At 38.7% G+C, this 18626-nt stretch overlaps 1 protein-coding gene across 6 annotated transcripts in view; it reads left to right on the plus strand.

The window, feature by feature from the left end:
* The first annotated feature begins 2408 nt into the window (after positions 1–2408).
* LOC136825294 (titin homolog) overlaps positions 2409–18626 on the plus strand; it is a 53460-nt gene continuing 37242 nt past the window's right edge. For all 6 annotated transcript variants that reach the window (XM_067081398.1, XM_067081401.1, XM_067081400.1 and 3 more), the window contains exons 1-4: positions 2409–2685; positions 11418–11602; positions 12024–12220; positions 13232–18174. In XM_067081398.1, coding sequence (XP_066937499.1) covers positions 2541–2685; positions 11418–11602; positions 12024–12220; positions 13232–18174 — 5470 coding nt within the window. In that variant the 5' untranslated portion in view covers positions 2409–2540. The remainder of the gene's footprint in view (positions 2686–11417; positions 11603–12023; positions 12221–13231; positions 18175–18626) is intronic.

Here is an 18626-nt window from a genome sequence, read left to right on the forward strand (position 1 = left end):
GGTACAGTAAAAGGAATAAAAGGGGTTGCAGCTAGGGCCAGAAGGGACGCTGCAAAGAACCTTCAGTAATGCCTACAATGCACACCGTGAGGTGCACTGGCGGCACTACCCACTTACGGGGATCACCTTGATGTGTGTGCAACTATAAAAAAATCAAATTAATTTAACGACTTAATAACAAATCTTCTTCGTTTTTAACTTAAAGACAGAAAATCTGATGTATAACAAACTGAGTATTCTATATTATCCCAACCCCGCACCCCCTTAGAATAGGATAGATTAGAACCAGTTACTCGGACGAGAATGTGCTTCAGTGTCAAGGACAAAATGAGAATGGAGTCAAGTTCTCGTCTCATGATTCATGAAATTTTATTATAAAATTAACAAATACGGTACATGAATATTAGTATAGAGAGAAATCAGCACTTATGACCCTGCTCCAAGTAGTGTAGCACCCGTGCTTAAAAAAAGTTATTCGTAAATAACTTCTTTTGGGAAAACATAAGTGTGATGGATTTCCTTCATTTGCTATAATCATTAAGTCTCTTTTTACGGAGAATTTTCATTTAAATGGAACCCAGTGACATCATGTAGAAATAGCATTAAAAGAAGAAAATGGAATAAAACTATGTTTAATAGGGAGCACTATACAAATCAAATACAATTTACAAAAGATTATATAAAACAGTTGGGGCAATTGCGAATGCAAGACGGCCGGGTCTTAACACCAGATAGTGGGTTAAAAAGCTTTTCAAGTGTGCCTCAAAATTTCTAGCAACATGTCAATATCCATGAACGTTTTTATGCGAAGGGAAACCATATATATGAATCACCTCCATTGAAACAAACATCAGAGGAAATTGCAGTTTCCATATAAGTGTGAAAGTAAATGAATGCAAGAGTCTGTCTTCTCGACTTGTATTTCTAAAATCACAGCTGCCTTTCCCCATTGCACACTTCACAATACCTTAACAGAGGGATGTAAAATATATATTTTCGTTAATGTGACCGAATTGTCTTTGCTAACATGCATTAAATTGAAGCTGAACAATCAAGATAACTTATTTTGGTATAAACGCTCTTCATCAAAAATATTGTTTGACTTCCTACAAATGAAATATCCAGTTTCCTAATCTGCGAGAATGATGACACTATAATGTGCAAACCTTCGCACTCATTAGCCGGCAGAAAACGTAATTTGAATTTTGCGTAACTGTATTTGCAGAGTGATTCTGATAATGGAAAACATGAAAGTAACGCGAACATATTTGCAACATTTTCCCTTCACACTTTAATGTTCCTGCAACTTTTCCGGTGCCAAAGCCAAGCAACACGCTTTCAAGTGAACCTACGTAGGCAGTATGCCGCCCAAGAAAGATTTACAAGCTATTAAAAATGCAATATCTGGCAGCAAAATTGGCAGGCAAACAAAAGAAGGCAACGCTTTTATTCCTTCGTTGATGTAGACATTAGTCATGGTTAAAGAGCCGCAAAATTTAAAGATTTTACCTCCGACACAAGGCTAGCAAAAGAAAATAGGCCTACGGTGGATGAAATGTGCTTTGTGTGAATTATTTTGTCAGGTCTTGAATGTCATTTAACCCACAAATCATTGATAACAGTCTATACTTAATTTTTACTGCAGTGCAATAACTAAAAGATAGGTACACACAGTTATTTCTCTTATTCTTCTCCACATCAGCTTTTCTTTTTTATATATAATGTCAATGTGCGTGTAAAGGAACTCTTCTACGGATGTATTTTCGAAATTTACTGATAAAAACTGTTGGGAATCAATTCTACCGGTACGAAAATAAAAACGAAAAACAATCGCGAGTGTGAAAGTAAATGATTTGACACTTGTTCTTTTGAACGATAACAGACAAAACCGACCACACGAACAAAAAGCAAAACCCTTTCATCCACGGTGTTTTTTTTTTCTTTCATCCCCGCTGGCATGTTACTATTCTCGACACACCTACTCGACAAACAAGGAAATGTGACCTTGTTGACCTCAGTTCAAAACAAAACAAACCGTGGAATACATATCCTTGTTTCGCCCAGCTCATTCTCTCAGGTCAAAGCGTTAACCTTGGTTGGCAATTACCAAAATATTGGCGGGCACCGTCGGCACACAGTGCAACCATAATAATGACGAGAACTAAATATAATGCGTTGTTTAGCCATAATACGATACTACTTAATGCATATCCTTGTACATCTGACATTGCATGTGTTTTATTGAAGAGAATATGAAAACATGAAGCAGCTCGGGCATGAGGACACACTTATCCGACCGGAGGTATTGATATTCAGTTTTAGACCTTCCAAGATTGTGATGGAAAACAAATAGACGCTGGCGAAGCCTTATAAGTAAAATGCATAGTTGTCGCTCATGGGATTAGATCGCGCCGTCGCTTGCGGCAGACTCCCTGGCGGCGCTTCGAACCCGACGGCGGGCCGCCGATGCTCGATTGTTTCCACGAAGACGCTGGCATCACACTTTTGTTTTTGTGGCGTTTATTGACGTCAATGTGAAAATGGCGTCCACTGATGAAGATTTGTGTACAAGTCACGCAGATTTCGCGGTTATATGTTCATTTATCGACAAATTTGGGGAGAAGCTGGGGTTACCCCTTCCTAACATAGGCGAGCTTCAGAATTTCCTCGAAGATACAGACAACGGTAAGCCCTTCCGGGGGAGAAATCCCCCCGAACTTAGCAACAACCCCTTCTTTCTCGAATCGGAGTCCCCTGAGCGGCCTCGGACGGTGGTATTTCCCTCAAATACGGCCCAACGAACTGACGGACGCCCCGTCAGCCGGTGTAGGCCTCGAGCCCTGACTGTGAATTTGTCGTTGGGCGCCGCGGCAGGTGGTGTACTGTCCGCTTTGGGAAGCGACGAGGCAAATAGTAGGCGTGTATGGTCGTGACGTCGTCGTCGTCGTCGCCGCTTCTCCCAAACCAAAACACGAAGGAAGGCTCGACCCAAGCCTCCCACATTTAAACGTTTTGGGGGGCGGTTGGTTGGTTCGGTGACGCCTGACGTGTTTGACCTGGCTCGAAGTGACCTTGCCGAACGGTGACGTGAACGCCTGAAGTGACGTGTGCGTTCAATTGCGTGTGCCTCGCCATCGCAGTTGCTCCAAAGGTCGCTGGTGCTTTAGGTCGTCGAGGAGGGGGGGGTTTTGACCTGAGCGAGGGGTCTGTTGTCAAGTGCTGTTGTGCTGTGCAGCTGTGTCTTGCCAGCTTGTCGAGGCTGTGTGGAATTGACGTTATGCTGTAATTACTGCTTTCTTGTAATGTGGTTTAGAGAGGTTAGTTAGTTTCAAACTAGGTTAGTTTTAAGTTTCCCCACCTCGTGAGAGGGTATTCAGAGGATGCCCGTAGTTGGCAAAGGCTTTAATGCATTTATACCCATTCCAGAATGAAGAAAATAAATTCTAACATAGTTTTAAGATCACCTTAACCTAGGATAGTCATGCTAGGTTATGTTTGCAGTAGGTTAAACCCTGTTCTTGTCTGTGAACTAAAGCACCAGGCTGTTTAGTCACCACACCTGTCATTGTGTCTTAACCATAGAATTGTCAAGTTTTTTTAGCTTCTTTAACAATGGTCTGAATAAGCAATGCCTTTAACCTAACAAGTGCAGGCTAGAAGGATTTATTGTTATTTTTGGTAGCATTTGTAGCCTGATAGCCAAATGTAGTGAGTAATTTGCTGTCAAATTGGCAAGTGAATAGCAGTTTTTTTTTATAGGTATGGTGCAAACCCTATTTCATTGTAATGCCCTAGCCTAGTGGTATTGCCAGAGACACTTGTCGTTCATTGCTCAGCGTTTGCTTTGTGCATATTTGACGTTGCATTGATATCCCAGTGCTTGCACAATCAAAGGCAAGTATAGATAGGCTAGGTATTGGCCGTTTCCCATGGTTTTGCACAGGGACATACTTAGGCATGATTTAACGTGCATGTTAATATAGCCGTGCCACCAAGTTGTAATGCAGTATCCCACTTAAGATATCTTTTAATATAGGGGAATCACGGCAGTTTTGAATCTGCAATAAGATAGAGTAAAAGAAATATCATTCTTTTATATATAGTATATACTTCAAACAATTTTACCGTCATAATAAAATTGTTAGAAATGGTTTCCAAATGAGGTGGGGGTTTGTTTTGCAATGAAATTGTTTCCAAACAAGATGGGGTTGTGTTTGTTTTGCAGTGCTTTGTACACTGCAGTTATTGGCCAACATATCTCATTTTGTTATCCAACAAATCTCCTGTTGTATGTGGATATGGGCATTCCAGTTTTTAACAATTTTTATGCTTTCAAGACTTAGTAAACTTTCCCGAGTGTCAAAAATAGTATGTTTTCTTTAAAAATGCCATATTTTAATGTGTGCAGGTTCCGATAATGACATCTAGCGTAAGTGTGAGATAACTGGTTGTAAAAGTTTAATTTTCCAGCTTTTTTTTTTTATATTTTTGGATGTGATTTTGACTACCTAGATCAGGAAAGAATGTTGTATTTAGTCAAAACTGATGATTTTATTACAAAGTAAGTAATTTTTAAGCCATTAACCCCCTCCCCCAGAAAGTTCCTTTGGTGATATACAAAAAGGACAACTCATAACTGAGAAATGAGTAAATTTTTTTATATATATGATACCTTAGGGCAGGTAGAAGTGAGTTGGTTGGTCAGGTATGACCTGGCACCCTAAAAAGTTAAGTGCAATCTACTCTTGATTTACAGACTCCTGGGTTGGGTTAGGTCAAATGTTTCACAGTATTTCACAAGTTTTCATGTTTCCCTACCCAAAAACCATGATTTTCCAGTGTGGTAAACCATTTTTGTTAGATTTCCAAGGGTACGTATTGGGTCAAGTAACTGTATGCAATAGAAGTTATTGCAAAATTTATCAGAAACACATCAAATAACTATCAGATGCCTAGTCTTTTCTTTCAGTATTTCATTGTAGTTTGAAAAATTTTTACCAAAAATTTTCTTTAAAATTTTGAACCTGTTATATTTTTAAGTCTCAGTTGGAAAACTTTTTAGTGTCATTTCTTGACATTTTAATAAAAATATTAGACAAAGGTAGTAGAAATTACCAGTAAATAATAAGTTACAGGTGCCATTACAGTTTGGGAGTTTGTTGAAAAGATGAATGTAACTTATTTGCAAAAAATGCAAGACAGTCAGTAGGGGTCGAGCTTAGTTTTGCACAAGATAAAGATATGACAGCAGCACTTGAATGCTAGTTAACTGTAGGTACAACAGTGGTAGCCTGCTATACTGTAAAGTATAGTGAGCAAATTAATGCAGTTATATATAAATAATAATGACAGTTCTAATAGTGCATTCTAACCTAATCAAGGGTACATTATCCAACCTGACGCAGGGAGGACATTGCCCTCCTACTAAGTTTAAACTTATTTCGTAAAATTTATATCATTCCATATTAACATTATCATATGTATGCCAAGCAGAATCTCGTAAGTTGTTTTCAGAAACTTAATGTTAGGACCTACAGTTTTTTGGATAAAATGATGTCAGAACTTATATCCTCTTTACATTAACAAACATCCACACCTTTGATAAAGTAACTGTTGGACTCCATATTGTTTCACTAAGTTAAGTATACCTTAGTTTTACCAGTCCACTAAGCTGATTAACAGCTCTCCTAGGGCTGGCCCGAAGGATTAGACTTATTTTACGTGGCTAAGAACCAATTGGTTACTTAGCAACGGGACGTACAGCTTATTGTGGAATCCGAACCACATTGTTTCACTAACTGAATAATTGTGACCATAAATGTTTTCTTGATGCGAGCCGATGTAAATCAGTTAGTCAGTCAGTTTGGGCTTACGATCATCAGTCATTAATGTTTTTATGCCAGGTTTTCCCTTTGTGGGGTTAGATTTAAGATGTATTGTCTTGTACCCAATTTTGCCTGAGTATCCAAATCTAGGTCTTCATCTTTGACTTTTTTTTATATTTAATTTCTTGCATCTCCACTTCCAGATCATGTACAGGCAGTCCCCGGTTTACGACGGGGGTTCCGTTTTTACGCCGCGTCGTAAACCGAAAATCATCGTAAACCAAAAAATTGTCGAAAATCATCAAAATTCCTAAGAAAACCTTACTTTTAATGCTTTGGGTGTAGTGAAAACAATGTAAACTGCATTTTTATTGAGTTTTTCATCAGAAACCCCTCCAAATTTTGATTATTCTGCTGTTTTGGAGCCATATTTCTTCTGTCGGATTGGCGTACGACGCATCGTAAACAGGGAAATAATTTCTGACGAATATATTTGAAAGGCTTCGTAACCTCGGAACATCGTAAGCCGGACCCGTCGTAAACCAGGGACTGCTTACTGACTGTTCTAATGCATCCCTTTTCATCATGTGGTCAAACTAGCTGTCTGTTTTCTAGCCTCTTGACGCCACTTCATTCTGCAGCTTCTTCATTCAACATTTATTATCTTTTCCTAACCTTTAACTCCTGTTCTGCATCCCATTTCATCACATGGCCAAACTATATGTCTGTCTTCCAGCCTCTTGAGTGATTTATTTATATCATCAAAAGGAATGATTGATTATTGAAAAGCTACTGTAAAGCCTCAAAGATACATCCTTCAGTTACACCGTGTACCTAGTTGTCTCTGTTTCATTTAGAAAGGTATTTGTTCAAATAGTGTACTTGGGGTAGAGATGAACATTCTTTGGCTGGAGAGTTTTTTGTGATAATCGATGATCTGGGAGGTGAACTGTTGTATACAGTAAACCCCCCTTATTCGCGGGGAATGCGTACCGCACCCCCCATGAATAGCTAAAATCCGTGAATACTTGAAACCCCTCTAAAAACACTTAGAACTGCTTATTTTGATAGTTTAAACACAAAAAAACCATATAAACATGCTTATACCTGAGTATTTTAATAGTCTTATCACAAAAGGTGCATTTAGTCATGAAAATTATATGAAAATACAGTAATTAGTGAATATTTCTCAGTGAAAAATACCGTGAATGGACGAATTTTCCGCGAATAATGGGTATACACGTTCCACAGAGAAATCCGCGAATATGTGAGCCCGCGAATACGGGGGGGGGGGTTTACTGTATGTGGTGTTGAATGATGTTTGCTTATTGGCAGAGTTTCCTGTTTTGCTGGGAGGTAAAGTAGTCACACTGATTCTGACTCCGTCTACTTTAGTATTTTACATTTTGAATTGAGACTCCAGCGTAAACCAGAATGTGTTGAATGACCATAAAAAAGTGAAAGAAAATATTTTTTTATTAATAAAAAAATTGTTGAAAACTTATATAAATATGCTGATAAGTTTTGACTGTCAGCAGTAACAGCTGCATAGGCTCTTAAAGTTGAAACAATGTATAGGAAATTCAGCAGTCACTGTTTTGATTTCATGTAGGCTATGGCAAATAGGATTGCAAGATTGAGAGTATGTTTTGAAACGATGAAATTCTTGTGGTGTACCACAGTTGAGGGTTTCACGTCCATATCTTACGTGAAGGAAATAGGTTTTTTGGGAAATTTAAATCAAACTGAACTTTGTTATTAGAATGTTGTGATATATATATATATACATTATTTTTGTTTTTATGTTAAACTATCTTTTAGTCTTGGGAATATTATATTTGAAGCCTATGATTTCTTTTTTTTTTTTTAATCCAATCCATCACCCATATCTACTTTTTATTTTGAGCTTTCTCCTGAAGTACTTCCAATGGACTGTCAATAATTCATTATTTAGTAGTTTCGGCAAATTTGTAATGATAGTGTTCGCATGATCCATTATGTGAGAAGTGAAGGATCTTTTTGAGCACAATAGATTTACAGTAAACCCCTCATATTCGCGTTCTCATGATTCGCGGACTCACGCATTCGCGGGTTTCTCTGGAACATGTCTAACCATTATTCGTGGAAAATTCGCCCATTCGCTGTATTTTTTCACTGAGAAATCTTCACTAGTTACTGTATTTTCATGTCATTTTCATGAGTAAATGCACTTTTTTGCGATAAAACTATTAAAATACTTGGGTATAAGCATTTTACAGGATTTTTTTTGTGTTTAAACTATCAAAATGGGCAGTTCTAAGTGTTTTTAGAGAGGTTTTAAGTATTCGCGGATTTTACTTATTCACGGGGGGTGCGGTACGCACCCCCCGCGAATACGGGGGTTCACTGTACAGCACAAGCTGAGCTTAGTTACATGAAACACTTGATATGTGTCATCAGGACTTGTCATGACTTCTTACCTTCAAAAAAGTAGTGTTTTATTTGCCTTGCCTTTTGACTAACCATGTAAATGTACTCTTAAATGTATAGTAAGATGGAGGTGCATTGAATGGTTTGTGTTACCAGGTTGTTTATTGTTTTTGATGACCTCATATGTCAAAATTTTTTGGTAAACTTCATATAATTTTTACTTTTTCCATATGTTGGTTTGTATTTTTATTCATATACTTCAGTGAATTAAGGATGTTTAGTTCCTAAATGATACCAACCATTTTTATATCATAAAAAAATTTATAGTGAGCAAAATAAAACTTTGCCAAGTCCATAATAGATCAGTGTTATTTGCCACAGATGAATTATGGACTTCCTAAAACCTACTATACATGTGTTGATTATGTTACCATACACAGTATGTACTCTGTGCATATAGTAGCAATTGTTTGTTGGAAATGTGATATAGTAGCGATTGTGTGTTTGAAATGCGATCATAAATGACTAGTTGTAAGAGTATCATAATGATGGGCATATGTGAAACAAAGAATATTTGTATGTAATTGTCTCAGTTGCAGTTACCAGTACACACCCTATTGTAACAGACACCATATTTCTTGGTTTCTTCTCTTATAGGAGAAGGGTACAGTATTTAAAAAAAAAAAGAAGACAAAATACAGTATGCCAAGTTCTAGAAGTTGGTGTCATATACATCTTTTCAAAAGGTAATGGGTAACGGAGAAACGTCATCTGGATCTGTACCCTAGTTGTTTATGCCATATAAAATCTTTAGAATGCCCATTGAATGAGAGGTGATTGGTAAGAATTGGCTTAGGTTGACAGGTATCATAATATATTAATAGCACTGCTTTTATATCATTTATGTACAAAAATATAAATAATACAAATTTTCCATACAGATTTTGCACATAAAAGTATGAAAACTTATAAATTATTACAATAATTAAACAAACACTTTCTGCAGGGGTATCATCTTTGAACAGTGCAGTAACTTTGCAAGTGGGTATCACATCTTGCAAAAGTACACTAACTGTACTTGCTGTAATTACTTTTGTATCATATGTATGCATGTAAAAAATAAAAATATGTAATACATTTTTCTTACAGAATTTACACTTAAAAGCATGAAAACTTAAAAATTACTTCAAAAATTAAACATGAACACTTCTGCAGGGTTTCTCAAGGATTTCGCAAATGTCGCGTGTTTGGGAATTTGTGCAACTTGAAGCACGTAAGATCAAGGTATTACTGTATGGAGTAATCCGCGCTTGCATAGCTTTGGCTGTTCTTGAACAGTCTCTGAAAAAGAATCTAACGCTACCTGGGTCACGTGGTGTAACCCAGCCCAACCTTCTATCGGCCATTGTATTTGCAGCATGTTTCTGAGTCGTCTCATTTTGTTCATCCTGTTTTCTTTACTCTTTGGGAGTAACATACTCCCGTACCTGGAGATTGTCTGACTCTATTTGCCGCGTATGGTGTTACTTTTTCAAGTCTAGTTTATATCGCTGTTTCTGTGTGTTGGGCATTGGTTTTTGTCCCCTGGTGCAGGACAAAGAGCGACAGAATGATAATTATCCAATGTGCGTCTTCCTTCAGGGGCGAAGAGAACATTGCACAGATTAAGTGTTGTTTCTTTTTTAACCTGTTAAGCGTCCCTCCCGGATGAGCTCGCTGCTAACGTACCGTCACGCTTTTTCTCGCAATTAGCGGTCATATCACTGATGATAGTTTTTCAAAGTTAATATTGATTTTTATGCTTATAATTCGGACTGTAGTTAAGAGCAGGAATTTTATTAAATGATTTGATAAACTATTAATACTACTATTATTTTATTTCATAAGACCACAAAATACTGAACGAAAAGTGTTATACATACATGCACTATTATTCTTTTGTATGCCAATCTCTAAAGCAAGGGGCTACACACAATCCATCTATGTACTCATGATTGTGGAGACAAATGTTCTACATTCTCATCTAGAAACTGATTTCCAAATCTGTTTGTTTCTTTCACGAGGTAATCAATGATTTCATCATCAAATTAATTCTCAAAAATTCTAATGGATTCTATTCATCCTCAACTGAAAATTTCACGCCGGGATCAGCAACAAAAGTAAAGGGATCTCTCTCTCTCTCCCTCTCGGAATCCAGTCACTCGGCAGTGAGAAGTCATCGTCACTTCCGCTATTGGAAGAAAAGTTTATTTCTTCAATATCCTCATCATGGAGGATTCAGAACTAGAGCCCTCATCATCAAATATGTCTTCAGTATCAGACACCTCGTCTAGGATTTGATTTATCTCACCTGAAGACATACGCCTCCTCTTTGGGACATTCATTGAGAAAGACATAAAGGCCATGTTATCTCTGAAAACGTCCGAAACGTACTGAAAAAAATTAGTCATCTAGGCATCAAGCGACCAACTGAAAAGAGTTGCCAGGGAGGAAATAAGTCATCAATTACAACTTACGTGTTCTGAGAGTGTTCCCAAATGATGTTCCAACATTTTCCATACGAGTAAACGTATTATTACGGGGCTGACAGCTTGAAAAGCAGAGTTAAAGTCTTGAACGTAATATCCCGTTGAAGGCGCTACCGAGTAGATCGCAGTAAACGTATTATTACGTGGGTGGCGCTTAACAGGTTAAGGGTGATCCCATCCCAGGCCGTATTGCCTTAATGATGTAGTGGAAAGCTTTTATTTTGTTTCGTTTTTGTGAGAGAGAGCTTTCAGAGACAATTGAAGAACAGCCAAAGCTAAAGTGCAGATGACTCCAGACAGTATATGAAAGCATAGGTTCGTATGCTAGCGAAAATACAAATTTCTTTTTAATTTGGTATATTTTGTCGTCTCACACTCAAAAATAAGATTTGGTTATGTAAGAGTTATTCCAAATATATAAGATTGGAATTTTAGGAATTAAGGGCCAAGTTATATTTTTTCTAGTTTGGGTAGTAGTTAGGCATATCTTTGGAGTAAGTATTTACAGTAAAGGTGTGCTGGTTTATTTTCTTGCTGAATTTTTTTAGCATTTTTATTCCATGTAGCTGTGATCCATTTGTATGTATGATTCCAATGTATGTACAAGGGTAATTTTGGCATTTTTGTAATGAAAAAATTGCTTATTCTTCCACAGTAAACCCACTTCTCTCACAAGGTGTATGTTTACTGCTACGACGCATTAATAAATCAGTTAAGTTTGACCGTTGGGAAAGAGGACTCCAGCGTTTTGCACACTCCTATTCACATCAAGATGGCTGGGAATTGGAACGGTTTGGGTTTAAGAAAGCCAAATTGGAAGTCAAGATCCGTGTTTTCAAGGTTTGGAGCTTGTATTTTGTATCATATTGTACAGTATAGTTTACTACCAAACATTGCTAACAGCGGTGTGCAAGGACAGACTTTAAGTGCAAGGAAATATGAAGCTTTCAAGTGTGGGGATTTTTTAAGAATATAGCTTATTGTAAGAAGTACTTTCATGTAGTACTGCAGTTTTTCCATCAGTAAGTGATTTCAAATTCTTGTTCTGCTGTCCAGTTGCAGTTTTGTGTTAATTTTGCCGATGTCAAAAACATGGGAACAGTAATTTTAAATATCAGATAATTACTGCTTCCTGTTTTGGGGACTATGGTCTTGAAGCAATAAATTATTGCAATAGCGAAAAAGAATTTCCAAGATTTAAGTTTGGACCTGTAAAGAAAAACATTTCTTCAATAGTAATCTTTTATTTCTTTTCCTCCAGAACTTACTTGAAGCACAGTTTGACCTTTATAAAAGCTTCAAGGACAAGGTGAACCTGCTTGGTGCTTCAGAATTACGTCTCCAACCATGTGGACGTGATAAAAAAGGGGTTTCATATTGGTGTCAGCTGGATGACTGTGCTAATCTTCGCATCTACTGTGATGATCAGGATGAAGAAACTTGGACTCTTGTGGCTAGGTGAGTCGATATGTCAGTTACTACACATGCCTCTTCATTTGAACAGGTACTAATACAGTAACACCTGTTTGTCAGACTTAACGTAGCTTGTTGTACTTTTGGCTAGGCTGCTTTTTCTGATAAATCTTGAATGGTAAGAATAAAGTACAGTTTATTATAGTTTAGGCTAAAAGTTATTTGAAATTAGTGTTAGGTGTGGGATAACTTGAAAATATTGAAGTGTAGGCTATGCTATAGGGTCTTTATTACTTATCAGATATTTGAAAATTTGATAGATACTGTATTTGTATTGGCTGCCAGTAATGTAGAATCTCATGACTCTCTCATTAGTGGACCTCTGTAGACAATAAAGAGTGTTTATTGTCATGTAAATTGATTGTGATAGGATGTTCAAATAAATTTAATGTTAGCCATCGGAAGCAACCCAGGAAGGGATAATATTTTTTTAGTATTAGTGTTTATGAAAGTGGGAGAAGAGGTTGGTTAGTGGTGGTGTGTTTTTATCTATCCTTTTTTAATAGCTTTTTCTTGAACATCCTTATGAACTCTTTCTCTGTAGTGATAGAGCTACATCATCAGCTTTTTCTTGAACATCCCTATGAACTCTTTCTCTGTAGTGATAGAGCTACATCATCAGCCCTTTTTGTTTTTGCACTTCATATCATAGGCGTGCAGTTTTTCATTTTGGGCTTTCAGTGTTACGACTATACTGTGCCTCTGGTAAACTTAAATGTCAGATGCAACCTAATTTTATTTCACAATTACAGACAATTTGAATTTTTGTCTTCAAAACTGTTATAGAGCTTTAAAAGTGTTATGGTTGAGTCTGGTTTCAACAAAATCTTACCCTAGGCTGGGCCTGAGAACTCTTGGATAACGACATTTGTAAATATACCTGAGAACTAACTCAAATATAACATTTACCAGTAATGAACATTCCATACCACCAGTTTTGTTTCAAGATTCTGCTTATGTCTTCAACTCAGGTTCATTGCATCTTCTCATTTTCAGCACAAGAGAAGAGCTCGTGGCTCTCATTGCTGAACTTGATTCAGAGTCGCCCCCTGGTGCGAGTCGGGAGATGTCTGTTGATGGAAGTCGTAGTGGGACAGTTACTCCGATGGGACTAAGCGAAGCTCCCACTCCAGTTGACAGTAAAGCTGCCACACCAGTTGCCAGTGGCCGAACATCTCCGGTTATTGATACTGGTCAGACTAAAGATGATTCCATAAAAAAGATCAAAAGTGAAGTCGTAGAAAAGGTGAAAGAACGGCTAAAAGTAGAGGAGACGGAAGATGTGCCTAAAAGTGGAGAAAAGTTGGAAGGAACAGTCATCAAGAAAAAGGAGGAAATGGAAAATAAAATGCCAAATAAGCTGATTGAAAGTAAAGAAGAAAATCTGAAAGATAAGAAAGGAATTCCAGATTCTGGTGAAACAAAAGCACATGCAGAGAGAGGAAAAGATGTAAAAGATGAACCAGTACAAGAAGTAAATGCAGCGGAAGTGAGGAAAGAAGAAAATACTACTGGTCTTCAGGGAGTGGATAAAAAACCAGAAGAAAAACCTTTACCTGTTAATAAAGATACCGTTATGAGAGAAAGAGATAAACTACCAGAAGCAAATGATAAAGTGGAAGTCAAGCGGAAGGAGACAGTATGGGACAAGCTAAGCAAACAAAACGAGGAAAGAATGGGAGCTCTTGCTGCTGGGAAAGAAGCAGTAAAAAGCATTGTCACCCCTGAAAAGTTACTTGATGAAAAATTAAAAACAAAACTAAAAGAAATTGAAAGGGTACCTTCAGAGGGTCAGAAGGAATCAGGAATCAGGCCAGCGGGAGTATCTGATAACCCTGTAAAACCAAGTGATGAAAGAAAACAAGAAACCAAGGTTAGTGAATTGAGTGTGGGGCCTAGTCAGGATAAAGTCCTTCACAATCCAGAGTTACAATATGCAAAGGAGAGTGGCAAAGCAGATCAAAATGTTGTATCTATTGCACCTCCTGCCCCTAAAGCAATGGTTGACAAGCCATGGGTATCTCCGTTCCCTGCATCAATTGGATCTGTATCCATAACTCCTGTTCAGCCGCCAAAGGAACGTGTGTTGCCTCCAGGTTCAGAATCGATCATAAAGAATTTGCCAGCATCAACAACTATAACACCAGCAACAAAACAGGTACCTTTATCACCTGGACATGCTCCTACTCTAGTTTCTGAAGCCGGACTTCAGTCTCATACATCAAAAGTGGGCCCACTTTCCCCTACATCAAAAACTGGACCACTTTCTCCTACTTCAAGAGCTGGCCCACTCTCACCAACCTCAAAAACAGGACCACTTTCACCTACTTCCAAAACAGGACCACTTTCTCCTACTTCAAAAATTGGGCCCCTTTCTCTAATTACAAGAGCTGGGCCTCTGTCTCCCTCAAAACCTGGGCCACTGTCACCGACTTCAAAACTGGGGCCTCTTTCTCCAACTTCAAAAGTAGGATCATTATCTGTGATTCCAGTACCTTTTACTAAGACTGAAGCTCATGTTCTACCTGGTAAAAGTGGAGCACTTTCTCCAACTTCAGTTCCATGTGGCAAGAGTGGACCACTATCTCCAACTTCAGTTCCATCTAGCAAGAGTGGACCATTATCTCCAACTTCAGTTCCATGTGGCAAGACTGGACCTCTGTCTCCATCTTCATTACCTCCAAGTAAAAGTAGCCCTCTATCTCCCTCATCATTACCATTGGGAAAGAGTGGGTCACACAGTTCAGGAGAGGTGAAGCCAAGTAAAGAGGGTCCACTGTCACCTCCACCCTCTGTCATTTCTGGTAGAGTCGCAAGACCAGTTTCACCTTCAACAGTTCCTGCTGAAAAGGAATCTAGCTTAGCACAGAATTTACCACAAAATAAAGAGGTTGAGAAGTTGCCAAGCGATTCACACACTGTTTCATCTTCAAAAAGTCAAGCAAATACAGTTTCAGTTGCTGCTGCCATTAAATCTTTGCCATCAGCTCAGTCTGCTGTATCGCCTGCAGTTGTTTCAACTCATTTAGTACAACACAGTAAAATTCCTCCTCCATCTTCATCTGTTAATGTGACATCCAGTATTCCATCATCATCCTCTGCATCTAGTAGTAAGACTATAGGATTTTCTTCAAATGAGTCTTCAGCAAAAATTCAGCAGAACAAAGTACAAGTGCTTGGGGATCCTCTAAAGTCTGTGTCAGGTGACAAAAGTGTAGCCTTGGCACCTGGAGATATTATCCCGCCTTTCCCTCCAGTGCCGTCGAAAAGCACTCATCCATCAACACCAAAAGATGTAACCCCAACATCTTCAGTATTATCTCTTAAATCGGTGCCTCCTGTAGTTCCAGCTTGTGCTGCTGAAGCAATTCCTACTCCAAATATGCGGGCACCACCTCTTGACAGTGTAGCACCTTGTATACCAACTGAAGCACAGACTGAAACACCAGTACCTCCCTTCCCTCCAACTCCAGGAACATTCCCACCAGTTCGTGAATTAACATCCAATGATGTGCCGAGTGCTCCTGTAATTCAAGTCAGTAAAGATAAATTGGTGAAATATTTCAAACCTCCTTCACTATTACCATCAAGCAGTACTTACATCTCTACTCCTCCCAGTAAAGCACCACCTTTTGAACAGATGGCTCCTTCATTACCTGCGGAATCTGCTGTCGTATCTGAACCATTTCCCAAAGTACCGACAGCTTTTCCAGCAGCCCCTGTTAATAATAAGGATACACCTTCATCGAGTAGTACTCCTAAAACACAAAGTACATCATCTACCTATTTCAGTTCACCACCAAAGTTCACGACAAGCCCAACGATACCGACCCCACTTACACGAGCACCAACATTAGTGAAGGATGCAGTTGTAACAGAGCCCCCTCAAAAGAAAGCTAGAGTTGAGGATGCTAAATTAGAATCTCAAAAGGAATCTCCTAAGGTACCATTAGGAGGTTCTGGACGTGTCCTGAACCTTTTGAAGAGGTCACATGTATCCAGCCCTGATGAAAAGAAGGAAGTGGGTGGTCCACAGGAGGCAAAGGTTATGAGAAAGGAAGAACCTAAAACAAGTACACTTGCAGAGGATTTAAAGCTTAAGAGGGAAAGTAATGCAGGGAAGACTCCTGTACTAAGTAAGACTGTCTTTCCATCAAAGGAAGACAGCATGACGAAAACTGGTTCATCAAAGGAAGACAGCTTGACAAAAACTGGTTCATCAAAGGAAGACAGCTTGACAAAAACTGGTTCATCAAAGGAAGACAGCATGATGAAAACTGGTTCATCAAAGGAAGACAGCATGACAAAAACTGGTTCATCAAAGGAAGACAGCATGACGAAAACTGGTTCATCAAAGGAAGAGAGCATGACGAAGACTGGTCCGTCAAAGGAAGACAGCATGACAAAAACTGGTCCATCAAAGGAAGACAGCATGACAAAAACTGGTCTGTCAAAGGAAGACAGCATGACAAAAACTGGTCCATCAAAGGAAGACAGCATGACAAAAACTGGTCCGTCAAAGGAAGAGAGCATGACAAAAACTGGTCTGTCAAAGGAAGACAGCATGACAAAAACTGGTTCATCAAAAGAAGACAGCATGACAAAAACTGGTACTGGAGTCCAACCAAGCACTGGTGCTGCAAAACCTCCTACTGCTGAAGTAAAATCGGGTACAGACGTTAAGAAACCTAGTAGTGACCCCCCAAGGAGGCTTTTAAAACTCCACAATTTTAGTAGAGAACCTGTGAAACCTGTTGTAACTCAGCCTGTAGAGAAAAAAGCAGAAACCTCTAGCAAAGACGTACCGAAAAAACCAGAATCGGAAACTAAAAACTCTGGAGTAGGCGAAGCCATTGAAGAACCTGTGATGATTGTGAAAGGTGAGGGTGAAGGTGCTAAATGCGAGTCAGGTAATGACTTGCGTTATCTAGAAGGTTGTCACTCCTCTAGGCCATGGTGGGAATGCTTTGATAATGTTAGTAATAGCCATAATGTAGTTGATAACGAAGACAATTGTGAAACTATTGAGGAAAATGTTATGTATTTTTGGGGAGATGGAAATGGTGTAGATTGTGATGCTGGTAATAACGGTGATGAAACGGAAACCAATGCTGAAACCAAGCAAGGGGGCAGTGGAAACAGCACTCTAGTTGCGTCAGACAACCGGTCCAATTCAACATCAGGCGATATAAAGTCTCAAAAGGAGAAAGAAGGTGGAAGAACAGATAATGACTTGAAGGAAGTAGATGGGATTGCTGACAGTGATGAAGCTAAAGTGAATGGCTTGAGAACTTTAGAGTCTGAAAAGAATTTAGATCAGCTGGGAAAGACTGAATCAAAAGGTGATGGGAAGCTCTCGGGGGTTAATGGCAAGAAGTCTAATGAAGACAATGATATTTATGGTGAGAAAAACATTATGAATAAGAGTAATAAGGTAGGTGATGGAAAAAATAAAAAAGACAAACAACACGGAAATGATAATTGTGAAAGTATAGTAAGTAAGGATGTATCTGATAAGGGGGAAACTGTAATTCAGAGACAGGACTCTTCTAAAACTAAGGAAGAGAGTGAAAGAACTGTAGCTTTAGGTCATTCTGATAGTTCTGTGAAGGGATCTGAGGAAACTGGTAGGGAAGCCTGTGCGAAGAGGGGTACACGGAATCGAGCTAGTCTTGAGGAAGTGAAAGATGAAAGTGAAGAAAGTGAGAAAGAGGAATTAGACGCTTTAGAGGAGGCCGTCATCAAGAAGAAGCGTGGCCGGCCAAAAGGAACTACGATTGCAGCCAGAGGGAGAAAACCAAAGCCAGCGAGGGTCGCGTCTCAGCCTGGTAGTGGTGGTGAGGATGAAGAAGTTGAAGATGGAAATGACGACGGTCAAGAAAACACAAAAAAGAAACGACAGCGCGGCAAAGGAAGTACAACAAGACCGCTCCCTGATGGTAAATATGCTCATTTTTACTCATAGTATAATGGTACAACTTTTCTGGTATACCTTTTCTGATACACCTTTTCAGCAGGTTTTTTGAGTTTGTAGAAATAATGTAAACTGTCATACATGAACCCAGATTGGTACACATTACTGCGGTGGCCTTTACCTTTTTGAAAGTATAACTGTTACTTACTTAGCTCCTGTCTCAAGGATGTGTTTATTTGTGGGTAGGAACTATTATCTTGTGATTTGTGGGCTTGTTTCTATGCACACTCCAGTTTTATTGCTGCATGATGTAGAAATTATTCTTTGCAAGTACAGTAGCTCACCGAGATAAAAGCGTCCAGGCCTACACCGCTATAGAAGAAATTCCTGTGTATCGTTGTATATATATGTGAAAGCATGTTTTTGCCATAAAGTACAGGTATATTTATACCTTGTACATTTAAACTACTGTAAAAT

The sequence above is a fragment of the Macrobrachium rosenbergii genome, chromosome 37 (assembly GCF_040412425.1).
Source record: "Macrobrachium rosenbergii isolate ZJJX-2024 chromosome 37, ASM4041242v1, whole genome shotgun sequence".
Classification (NCBI taxonomy): Eukaryota; Metazoa; Arthropoda; class Malacostraca; order Decapoda; family Palaemonidae; genus Macrobrachium; species Macrobrachium rosenbergii.